The following is a 13,253-nucleotide window of genomic DNA, read 5'->3' on the forward strand; positions in this document are numbered from 1 at the left end:
CTTAAAGGAATTAATAATTAAAATCAAATGCAGTTAAATGTCATAAATACTACCACAAAGGACAGCAAGAGCTCCACTTTATACAATGCAAAAAGCAAATCATCGTTCATCTACCTGAACAGTTTCTTCTTTCCCAGAATACTTCCCAATTTGAGTTTGCCCGCTGATGAAGATCCCTAAAACTGGATGTAAGGGCTTGTTTTCAATCTGTTGATCATCGATATACAGAGTTACATCTTGTTCTGTTACTAAGAGACGAATTTGATGCCAGCCTTCATCAAATAATGTCTATAGGAAGAAAGTATGGAACATTCATGAACAAAATGCTAACCATCTTTCATTTTCTTTGTTCCCATTCCTTCGCTGCCAACCATAAATCCATACCACATAGACGGTCTGTACTATATACTAATTCACCTTGACCCAAGCTGGACCTTAAAAGCTACTAATTAATTAATCCCCATTTTCCATTACATATTCATTACATATTAGTAGATGTATCAACTTCCTGAAGCAATTCCTTCAAGGTCACAAAAAAAGTTCCTTATGTCTGAATCCAAATGGCTTCTCCCATTCTTCATCCTATTTACTTCATTGCAACTTTGCACCCTTAACGAGTCCATCTTCCTTGATATCCTCATTCAACTTCCTTGATCATCTTCGTTTCTTTTTCTCCATTTGCTTATTCTGTTTCCTCAAAGGCTCCTCTTCCTCACCTGCCCTTTGATGAGGTCATTCTCCACAGGTTTGTCATTGACCTTTTTCATTCTCCCCTTTGATTATCTTACCCACTTCTACAGGACAATTATTACTTCGATGGAATAACTCCTATATCTACATCAACAGCCTGGACCTCATTCCTACATGTGGGACCCACAATTCTAATACTGGCTAGTATAATTTTACCAGGATATTTCACAATCAGCCTGAGAGAATGTGTAAGCAAAATGAACTTGAACTATCCCCAAAACTTTCTTCCTTTCAGTTTCCCTCAGATAATAATATCTTCAGTTTCTAAACTGCAACAAGTGTCTTTACCTCTTGCCCTCCCCCCAGTTCTAATAATAACCAGATGCAAAGTTCTACCAAATATGTCTTTTGACTCAAATTCACTTCTCCCTTTCCATTCTCATTACCATCGTTTAGGTTCATGGATATCTTGCTTTATCTAAATAATTTTCAAACACATCTCTAATCCTGCTCTCTCTAAGCCATTCTTCATACCTTTACTACCACTAATCTCTCTCACTAGAATTTCATCAAGAGAAGATACCACATCTTATTAATTTCCGGATTCCCAGGACCTATGCCAATTCCAGGAAAGAAATGCAAGTGTTCTTTGTGAAAGCTAAAGGAGGAGAGCGAGCTGCTTTGACTAGGGCACACCTATTAAAGACTTTTAGATGGAATCCTGTCATCCACTGAATGAAGTCTAAAACCCTGTGTATGGTTTCCAGGTCCCCATAAATTGAGTTCACACCTTGTTAGCTCTTTCTTTCATGTATCTTATACTCCAAACACAGGGGTCACCACTTTCTACCCTTTAAATAAAAACCCTGCATTTTATTATACATGATTACTCAATACTGAACCAATGACTTACATATCCTTAGCTCTCTTCATCAAAATCCTATTCGTTCTTCAAAGTCCCATCCAAAAAGCAGCTCATTAATAAGTCTTGTCCACATTTTGTATTAGAATCTACCTTTCCCTCTACACTCTACTAATACTTAATACTCCTATTAGATATCAGAGACCTTCAATCTTCCATTATATATAAGTTCCTTCGAGGTATGAAATATGCCTTATTCATTTGTGATTTCTTACAGAACCTAGCAATTTGCCTTTAATAAAAATAAAGTTTTTAAAAATTTAATCTGCTTACCATATGAAATTGCATAGATGCATAATTTCATATACAACCTTGTACACTTCCTAAATTATACAATATAGTGTTAGACTACCATAATTATAATAACGACCAAAACATAACTGTTTTTATCACTACATCTGTATTCCGAACATATTTGACTTGGAAAATAAACTTTTATTTTTAGTTTATCAATTTTATTAAATACAGCTTCCTTCTGGGGAAACAAAATGTCCTCCCAATAATTGTGAATTCTTTACCCATTATCTACCTGTATTTGATGTTCTAACAAATGTCTTTATCTCAGCATTTTGTAGGACATGGTAATGTGAGAACAACCAACCAGACTTTGAAACTGACAAGACTTAACTTCAATTCCTGATGTCACCACTTACTAGCTGTGTTATTTTGAGGTGGGATTTAATATCCCTGCATTTTTTTTTCTGTCTGTACAATGAGAGCAATACCTTCTTCCTTGGGTGGATATTATAATTACGTGCTCAGGGCATCTAGTAGTAGGCACTCAAAAAATGTGAATTAGCCCCACCCCTTAATCCCATTTAAGAAATAATTTTCCTTCAGGGCACCTGGGTGGCTCAGTAGGTTAAGAGTCCAACCTCGGCTCAAGTCATGATCTCACTCCTCATGAGTTCCAGTCCTGATGTCTCACAGCTCAGAGCCCTAGAGCCTGCTTCGGATTCTGTCTCCATCTCTCTGCCCCTTCCCTGCTCGCACTCTGTCTCTCTCTCTCTCTCTCTCTCAAATATAAATAAATATTGAAAAATTTAAAAAAAAAAGAAACAAATTTCCTTCACCTGTTGCTTTTATTCAGTAAAGCAACATTAAATTATGAAGTCAGTATCTTTTCAGCCGTGTTAAAATTATGGCTCCCTTCCTCCAAACACACACAAACCTGCTAATACCACCATGAATACCACCATACTCATACCCAGGCATATTTACCTTAACTTGGGAGTCAGCAAAGGTGACCACCTGTGAGCCATTAATTTTGCTGGTTGTTGTAAACAGTAATGTTTTATCCACACCATTTAAGGTAACTGCTATTTGTGGCCTTCCGTCAATGGTTAAAATTCTCCATAAATCCCACATTTTCTTGACCTTAAATCTCTGAGTGGAGACAAATACATATGATGGAGGAAGACCTTCTGGGAAAACATTGCTAGAAAAAGAAGAATATGCATAAGCTTAAAGAATTCTCAACATATCTACAGACATACCAAAAAAAAAAAAAAAAAAGTCAGATCAACACATAATGTCATAATGTTTACCTTGTGAATTCTGATAAGTCAACTTTAGCTGTTACTTCATATCCTTTTATCTTTGTTGGTGAAAGCGGGATTCTTTTCTTAACCTTTTTCTTTACTCCCAAGCCTAAAAGAATATCAAACCCTTTCTCATCGCGAGCTGCGACTGGAATTCGTGTTGGACAAACAGATTCTACAAATCCAAAGCAAAAGCAGTAAACGTTAATTAGTCACAGATTACTTCGACAAAGAAAAAATGTCAAAGGAGAAATATTAGAGAAAATAATAAAATCTGCATATGCACACAAATGGATGTAAATGCATTGTCTGAAAAAATATGCAGGAGTGATTTTGGCATTCGAAGTCTCAAAAGTCTTTTTCCCCCTAAAAAGGGATAAAAGTAAAACAGAAATATAAAAGAAACACTTGCTAATGTACTGTTTTAAGAACAACACCATGTTGATGTTTTCACTTCACTATTTTGAACACGAAGCAACCTGATACCAGTGGGGTAGGAGAAGACTGGAATGGCATTCACGATTCTCATCCAGTATTTGGTGTTAATTTGTCACATGACCTTGCAGAATTCTAAATTTCTTGGATCTAGGAGATGAACTCTAAGATTCCATTCTTGCATTCACAGCATTTGAGGGGTAAAAAAAAAAGTAGGTGTCGTTCTTGATATTCTTTCCAGTTTAAGCAGTTAATAATTCCACAGTTCAAAGCACATTGTTTCTATTACTCTGGAAAAAACTGTGGGTCTTTTCTGTTCATGAAAGTACTCAAAATGAGGCTATTATCTCATCTATTATTAACTATATTATTACATTAATCATATTTATAAATAAAGACTATTTCCTTAAGAAAAATCATTAAGATTTCTATTATACAATCGTCTATATGTTATAAAAATATGGCATGCTTTTTGCTGAGAAACTAGCACCTAAAATTACGTGGAAAATTTTACATGGTTGAATGCAATTAAGCTGTTCTGTAGATATGTTGCAGTATTTTCAGATTCTTCCAAAGTCCTCATATAACATACATATTGAGCATGACTGCTTACATTTTATAGAGCAGCTAACAAAATAAAACAAGAACTCCACTAAACATACTTTAAAACAATCATTCTTACACAACATTAAGAAGAGGGAAAAGTATCATATTTACAATACAATAAAAAGTAATGAGATGGATTTTATGAGCCTAACACATACAGTCATAACTTACACCATAGAATATTGGAAATAAAATAAAGGTTTGACAGAAATAAAATAAAAAGTATTCCTGGAAAAGGAGGGACATTTTTCTCTTCTGGTCTTAAGTTTTGAAGTGACCCAATGAATTACAATCTTCTTTCTCTGGTAAGCTTGGAGCTAACTTATGGGGAGATACAGGAATGAGGCAAACACGTTGATCCAGTGAGCTTCATGAGACTGCACACCATGATTAACCCCCACACCATCCCAGCAATGCAGGGCTCACTTATTCCCTCTCCCACCTCAGAAGCAGGGTCTGCCCATTAAGCTCATACATGGTCTAGAGAGGAAGCCAGAAAACACTAGCTCCCCAGGCTCACTGACTCAAGGAGAAGAAAACCGAAGGCACGCTGCCAACCACGACCAGTGACGTTTAACAAACTCACTAATCTGAAAACTCATTTTCTCATTCACCGGTAAGGAGCTAGAAAAGGATGAGAGAGGTCAGAAGAGTCAGTCTAGTTGAAGTTACTCCCAATGAAAACATGAACAGCAGGGAATGTGTTCCTAATAACACTATATTCTAGAGTTTAAGTCATAAATCAATCAAATTAAATAATTCCTGTCATGATGCAGGGGTTCTTTTTTGGCAGGCGGTGGGGGGAGGTATGCAGAACAATATATGAAGCCTCATTTCAGACGCATTTGATTTAAAACTACAAAAGAAAGAAGGTCAGCTGGAAAGAAAATGTGTGAAACATTACATCATAAGAATATTTAGATCTGAATTACTCCTTTGATTTGCTTTACAAATGAGAAATTCTAAGATGTTAGATAAAGATCTCAGACTTCAAACAAGAACCTTAGCTTTAGACTTAAGCCTCTCTGTTAACCTCTCCTGAACCTCTGGATTATCATCTGTGAAGTGGGAACAATGATCTCCTTCACAGGGATGGTCTGAGGATCGAATGTGATGTATGTGAAAGTGCTTTGTGACTCCAAAATGGCCCATAAGTGCAGGGGATAAAGCAATTACTGTGTTCATTCTTTTGCTGTAACAAAGTCCTTTACACTGTATTGCAATCCCCACAATTTCATGGGGGAACAGTGTAGCAAGGCTTGTGAAATCAAGAATGTACCATACAGCCATGTTTTCATTACTACCTAGCACATCTTATTAGGAAAAATAAGTATGGAAACTGGAAATAAGAACTGAAACGTGGAACTTATTCTAAATACGAGGCAAGTCAAATGCTAAGAGAGACTCGGTTGGGAGCCTGTTATAACACCCACAATAAGTAATTAGAACAATCTAGACATACCAAGTTATTTTAAAGGAATGCATTCAGGAACAAGGGTAAACAAAACAGAAGACCTAACTTCACAAATGATTTCCTATACCAACTACACAGTTTCAATTTCATTTTACACTTATATGTTCAGAGTATTCAGAATAGGAATGCTTTCTGGGATGAGCAAAGATTACTCTATTTCTTTTAAACACTAGGGTCCAGCAATGTCTGCTTTTCAGTTTGGATGGCTTATTTTTGCTTTTCTTTCTCTTGCCTTTGGGGATAATTATCTAGAAAAATGTTGCTAGAGTTGATATCAGAGATATCACTGACTATATTCTCTTCTGGCAATTTTGTGGCTTCAAGTCTCACATTTAGAACTTTAATCCACTTTACTTTAGAATGGAAGAAGATATTTGCAAATGATATATACAATAAAAGGGGTTAATATCCAAAATTTACACAGAACTTATAAAACTCAATACCAAAAGACAAACCAATTAAAAAACGGACAAAGGACACGAATGGACATTTTTTTCTAAAGAAGACATACAAAGACATGAAAAGATCACTGATCATCAGGGAAAAACAAATCAAAAGTACAATGAGATACCAACTTACACCTGTCAGAATAGCTAAAATCAAGAAGACAAGAAATAACAAGTGTTGGTAAGGAACAGTGTAGAGGACAAGGTAAATTGGTACAGCCACTATGTCAAACAGTACGGAGGTGACTCAAAAAATTAAAAATCAAAATGCCATATGATTCAATAATTCTGCTACTGGGTAGTTACCCCCCCAAAAAACAAAAATATGAATTCAAAAAGATTAGATGCATCCCTATGATTGTTGTAGCATTGTTTACAATAGCCAAGATATCAAAGCAACCTAAATGTCCGCTGATACATGAATGGATAAGGAAAATGTGACACACACACACACACACACACACACACACACACACACACATGAATATTACAGAACCATAAGAAAGGATGAGATCATGCCATTTGCAACAACATAGATGGACCTAAAGAGTAGTATGCTAAGGGAATTAGGTCAAAGAAAGACAAATGCCATATGATTTCACTTACATGTGGAATCTAAAAAAATTAAGTAAAATAAAATGAAGAAATAGACAAAAGACAGAATCAGACCTGTAATTACAGAGGACAAATCGATGATTGCCAGAGTAGAGGGAGGTAGGGAGATGGTCAGTACAGGTAAAGGGGAGTGGGAGACATAGCTGATCATGTTTTAATAGTGTCATATAATGGCAGATGGTAGATACACTTGTGGTGAGTATAACATAATGTATAAACTTTTCCAACACTATGTTGTACACCTGGCCTTAAAATTATACTCAAATCAAAAAATTTTTAAATGATCCATAGAACACAGAAAAAAATATTTGCTTTTCTATTAAATCTCAGGGCTTAGTAATATAATACAGTCTTACCAAGGTCATAAAAACATGTTTTATTTAAAATTCTGCCACAGACAAGGACACAAAACCTATGTCTTGAGTCTAATAGAACAAATTCCAGCTATACTTTTCCACCTATAAGTTAACATCATAGGAACACTAATGAATACATTATTCCAAAATATATCTGGCCTACTTTCTAAGTGCCTATTTAATCTAATTCCACATTGCCACATTATTTATATGTTGTCCCTCTCCAGAAGTCAAATATTTTATTCAGAACAAAGGAATTCTATCAAGATCTGTGGTCAGAAACCAAAAGTAATTTTACTGATCCACACCTGATAGTCCAATAAAATAGAGTTGCCTTTGGGGCCTCTGGTGCCGATCTGTGCAAGCCAACTTCTTAAGACTTCCCGGATTGAACTTGGTTTTAATGATAAGGCAAACATGAGTATATGTCCAATTGATACACACCCCTCAATGGTATTCAAAGGCAATTTAATACATTTGCCTTTCTGAATGTCTATTATATCATGTACTTTAATATCAGGCACAGGTTCATTAAAAGAAAGTACAGTGACCATTGTTTCAATTTAGTACCAAGGTACTAAATCACATCATATTAAAAATATAATATTTAATATATTAATTATATTAATAATTAATTAATTTAACATAGTAATATAATAGCAAATAATAATAAATACAACAAAATCGCAAAATCAAAATAAATTATGGAAGCACAGAGCCTCTTACCAAAGATTAGTTAAATAAGAAAGAAGGTAGCCCCATCATCACACAATTTCTTTTCTCATTACAGATTGAATAATTTCATTCTCCTTCACCATCAAGTAATCCCACTGCCTTGAAATTAGGTTAATTTAGAGTCAACAGTTCTCATCTAAGGAAGATGTCTGCCAGATGCATGGCTGACAGGCAATGGGACACAGTAAGTACAGATTTCAGCAGTAAATCAATGAGAACAAGAGACTCTTATTACTCTTTAGTATAACTTGTGCACCAACCAGATAAGTCAGAATCTTTTGCACCATTAAGTAGCCTCACTGATCATAGAATATATTATTTTTAACAATAAGAAAAATACAAAAAGTAAAAATCATTTTTGGCTTAATAAATAGTTAAGAAAGTACAATTTTAAAGTCTTACAAAATTATACAAATAACTCATCTGGTTTTGCCATTTTTCATTGTAAAAGCACTGATTATGTAATGTAATGAATTTTCTTGGTTATTCCTGCTTGAATACTATAGATGGAGAAAGGGTAATGTGTTTTGCCTTTACACACACCCAGACAATAGTATGTGCATAATTCCTTTGCCTCATTCTTTACTCCTTGTTTCATTTTTAATTTGGCAGAGTTTTTGTAAGATATTGCAGTTATGTATCATTTTAACATACACACCATTGCTTTTTTTTTCCTTAACCATCTTAACATGTCCCTAATGTTCCTCCTATACATGGATATTAATGTTCATAAAACATGACCTTTATTACCAAAGTTAGAGTCGTTACTTAACTCAAGATCACACTTCAAGAAAGTGATGTTGACAAAGTTAGGAATCAAGCCTAGACCTGAGTTTGACTCCAGAGACTGGGCTGGAGCACCATATAATCATACAGCCTCAGGTCTATAGAAAAAAAATCAGCAGACAGTGCTTTACTTTAACAGACATTGTATGGAGTTTTTAAAAATGTTTTTATTAAGGTACAATCTACATTCAATAAAATGCCCTAATTTCAACTGCACATCAACCGGCACATATTTACATGCTTATATAACTAGTACCCAGACAAGACAAAGAACACATCTAACAACATAGAAAGTTACCTCATGTTCCTTCACAGACAATAACCACCACAACCGGAGGCCACCACTGTTAGGATTTCTATCATTGATTAGTTTTGTCCATTCTTGAACTTAATATAAATAAACCATAGAGTATACTCTTTTACTTGGCTTTGCTTGATCAACAAACATCTGTGGGATTATCCATGTTGTTGCACCAAACGGTGACTTGTTCTTTTTTTGTTGCTGTGTAGTATGCCACTGTATGAATTATAGTGTATTATGATGTATCGATCCACTTTTATGTGGGCAATCATTTGAGTTGTTTACAGTTTTTGACTATTTTTAATAAAGCTGTTATGGACATTCTTGCAGATGCTTTTTGGTAAATATATGAACTTATTTCTCGTCGTCATATATCTGGGAATAGAACTGTTGTTTCATAGAGGATCTATATGCTTTACTCTAGCAGATGATGCCACAAGCTTTTCCCAAGTTGTTGTACCAATTTTTTATCTCTACCAGCACGTCTGCTGCTATTTTAAAAGGATGGAGGTGTTATGAAAATGAAATACATAATTAGGGGACAGAGATTATACATGATATTTCAAAGAGAGAAAAGAGGGGGAGAATGGGCTATCCATACAAGCTTTAAACACTCCTAATGAAAATTATTCTGAATATTTTGCCTTTCATTCCTTTCCTAGTCATAATTAACTCATACAACTGCATCTAGATCTAATCATAAACACTAACAGCAAGATCTGTATGCCATAATTTGTCTATTTTCTAAATCATGCCATAATCATTCTACTTTTCCAATGAATAATCAAATATCACTTCTCACATAAACTATAAGCTTACTGTGTTTCTTTATTTGTAGCAAACATAGCTCTTGCCTCTCTAATTAAATGGAAAATTCTTATTTTGGGATATACCCTAAGTCCCTCACAATGTAAGTTCCCTTCAACTCAGATTAGATTCAAATCCTTTTAATCTACAGATAGAATACAAAGTGATTCCCCTGATGTTTGTTGAGATTTTATGGAATATTATACTCAATCCTTTCCTATCCATGAAACTTTATCCCACCTCCCATCCCCCATTTCTTCCTGCCCAACTTCAGTGGTCAGAAATTCATACTGTATGTATACCAATAGTAAAGAGGAAGAATGTAAGTCAGTCAGTTTTATAAGAGAGCAGAGAAGTTAATTACATACATGTTATAAAATCGTGAAAGCTAAAATACTGGCCACCTCCAAAAATATCTCAGTTGTCCTGGCCATGATTGTTGATATGTGTATCCTTACCCTTTGTGACTTCTAATGAAATACAGGTAGAATTATAGAAGTAGGATAAGGCAATGCACTAGGCCACTATTACAAAGCGCTGTAAGGCTTGAATTAGATCCAACAATCTCTAAGCAAAGAGCAGTTATACAAAGTATGAGCAGCTTTTGATGGGAGGAAAAGAAATTCAGAAGTCCTAAACATCATTCCAAGTTAAACTGCATTATGGCAGAAAGCACTAGCAGGAGAAGAGCCTCTAAGTTTTATCCCATGTAAGATACCAAAGTTCCACTCAAGCAGGCACTCGCCCTCTCTTTCTATCTATCTCTCTTTCTCACTGACTCACTCAAAGAAGATAAGGCTGAAGATGCATAGTTAATTATCTTCTGACATCTGGCCTTTGGCCCCATTTGAGGAAGTCAACATAATATACTCTCTTAAAAAATAAATTTCCTGCATCATCCAAAAGACAAGATGGCAGGAAACAGAACAGTAAGAATACACAAGTAGTTTTTGAGAGACTATTCTTTACCTGAACCTGTGCATAGTCAAGCTCAACATACATAATTAAAACATGGGTCCTAAAGCCGAGTAATTCAAGCCACAGGCTGCTGGATGCTCTTAAAGACACCTAAGGAACCTGATTTACTCAAAGAAACAGAAGAGTGATGTCAGCAAGATGGAGGAATAGGAAGTCCCAGCCCACATTCCCCCAATGACACACTGATTTAACAATAATATACAGACAAAAATACCTTTACAAAAACTCCGTATTTGGGTTGCGAAGTTGAAATATCCCAAGTGAACACAAAGCTAAGAACAGCCTCATTGAAACAAGTAATATGAGTAATTAACTGTACCCACAACATTCCCTCCCCCAAGCCTGTACAAGTAAGTGGCCGGAGAGAAAGCCCTAGCTTATATTGTCCTTGGGTGGAAAAAAGAAGAGTGAAGCATGCTTCCAGGGGGCTTCCCAAGAGACAGGTTTTAGTCTCACCTCATTTAGAGCACTGACGGAACCAGAATCATTTAGATGCCTGGAAACTGCTGAAAACAAAGAAGGGTCAGTTGCAGGTTGGAGGAGGGAGTTTTTTGTGGCTAGCATGGCTCAGCATGATCAAGAGAAACATATAACTGGAATCTTCTCCCTCCGGAGAAAGAGAAAATAGTGGAGCATGTATCCAGCACTCTAGCTTTTCCAAGGGCTACCTGAGGAAATGATACTGCTCTTGCCTAAGCATGATGACAGGGAACCAAAATACTTTGGATGCCTAATGCCCACTGGAAACAAGGTGGGGAAGCTTATGGTTACAGAACTAGAAAACTTAAAGAGGTACAAACAAATACTAAAGGGAGTGAGAGATTATGAGCTCCTGGGGAAAAAAAATAACAAGCCTCTCTAATTAAGAAATTGCTCACTCAATCCCAAAGAAACGGCATCCCTCCATAAAAAGGCTTCAGAGATTCCCTCAAATCTCTAGACAAACTAACTGATGAGGGACTTCCCCTGTACAAAGAAAACTGGTAAAGATTGACAGGGATGACTATTTTTTTTAAATGTGTGGATCCCAAAACAAAGCTGTAAGATACACAAAGAAACAGGGAAACATGATCCTATCAAAGGAATAAAGTAACTCTCCACAAGCAACCCTAAAGAAACGGAGGTGTATTATCTGAAAAAGAATTCAAAACAATCATCATAAAGATGCCCTATGAGCTCAACAAATGATGGCATAAACAAAATGAGAATACCAACAGAGATATAAAATATAAAGGAGAACCAAAAAGAAATCTTAGAGCTGAAGAATGCAGTAATTGAACAGGGGAAAAAAAAAAAAAAAAAAAAAAAAAAGAACTGGAGAGGCTCCAAATCAGACTTGACCAAGCAGACAAAAAGAATCAGAAAACTTAAGGATAGGTCATTTGAAACTATTGGGGCAGAGGAACAAAAATTTAAAAGATTGAGAAAGATTGAAGAAAGCCTAAATGACTTCTGGGACACCATTAAATATACCAAATACATGTTATGGGAGTTTCAGGAGAGAAAGAGATAGGACTTAAAGTAATAACCAAAAACTTCTCAAATATAGGAAATTAAATGTACATCCAAATTTAAGAACTCAAAGAAATCCACATCAAGACATATTATAATCAAATTGTCAAAAGAGACAGAGAGAGAGAATTTAGAAAGCAGCATGAGAAGCAACTTGTTATATACAAGGGTAGCCCTCCCACCCCATGACTATTGGCAGATTTGTCAGTAGAAAACTTTCCGGCCACAAAGGAATGGGATGATATACTCAAAGTGTTTGCTTAAAGAAAAATACTGCCAAATGAAAATACTATATCTGGCAAAAATGTTCTTCAAAAACACAAGAGAAATAAACAACTTCCCAGATTAAAAAAAGCCTGAGGGAGTTCATCACCACCAGATCGACATTATAAGAAATATTAAGAAAGTCCTTTAAGTTGAAATTTAAAAACATTAAGCAACACAAAAGCATTGCAAAATATAAAACTCACCGGTTAAAGTAAATATATAGACAAATTCAGAATACCATAATACTGTAACCGTGGTATGTAAGCCTCTTTTAACTCTGAAACAGAAGTTTAAGAAAAGTATAAACAATAACCGTATCTGTAAAAATATGCTAATACAGTGTACACACACACACACATCAATGTAAGATGTTGTAATTTATAACACCAATGACAAAGTGTGAGGGGGGCAGGGAGAAGCAAAAATGTAGAGTATATGTGAATGAAATTAAGTTAATAAGTTAGCAGCTTAAAATAGATTGCTATAACTACATGATATTTTACATAAGCCCCATGGTAACCACAAAGGAAATACCTATACAAGATACATTAAAAAAATAAGAAAAACACCAAAATATGTCACTACCAAAAAAAAAAAAAAGTCAACGAAAGACAAAGACAGAAAGAAAGAAAAGAAGGTACCAAAAAACATATGACTGAAAACAATTAACAAAATGGTGATATTAAATCTTTCCCTCTTGCTATTTCAGATGTAAATGGATTAAATTCCCAAATAAATTGCTGAATGGAAAAAAACAAGATCCAACTATGTACTGTCTATAA

The 13,253-nt window shown here is 35.2% G+C and overlaps 1 protein-coding gene across 1 annotated transcript in view; it reads right to left on the bottom strand.

Annotated features, from left to right (window-relative positions):
* Window positions 1–13,253, bottom strand: part of COL21A1 (collagen type XXI alpha 1 chain) — a 172,567-nt gene that overhangs the window by 101,934 nt on the left and 57,380 nt on the right. Inside the window, exons 4-6 of the mRNA XM_058734305.1 lie at window positions 3,160–3,328; window positions 2,834–3,050; window positions 115–288 (exon numbers count right to left, since the gene is read on the bottom strand). Of these exons, the coding sequence (XP_058590288.1) occupies window positions 115–288; window positions 2,834–3,050; window positions 3,160–3,328 (560 nt within the window). The remainder of the gene's footprint in view (window positions 1–114; window positions 289–2,833; window positions 3,051–3,159; window positions 3,329–13,253) is intronic.

The sequence above is a fragment of the Neofelis nebulosa genome, chromosome 6 (genome assembly GCF_028018385.1).
Source record: "Neofelis nebulosa isolate mNeoNeb1 chromosome 6, mNeoNeb1.pri, whole genome shotgun sequence".
NCBI lineage: Eukaryota > Metazoa > Chordata > Mammalia > Carnivora > Felidae > Neofelis > Neofelis nebulosa.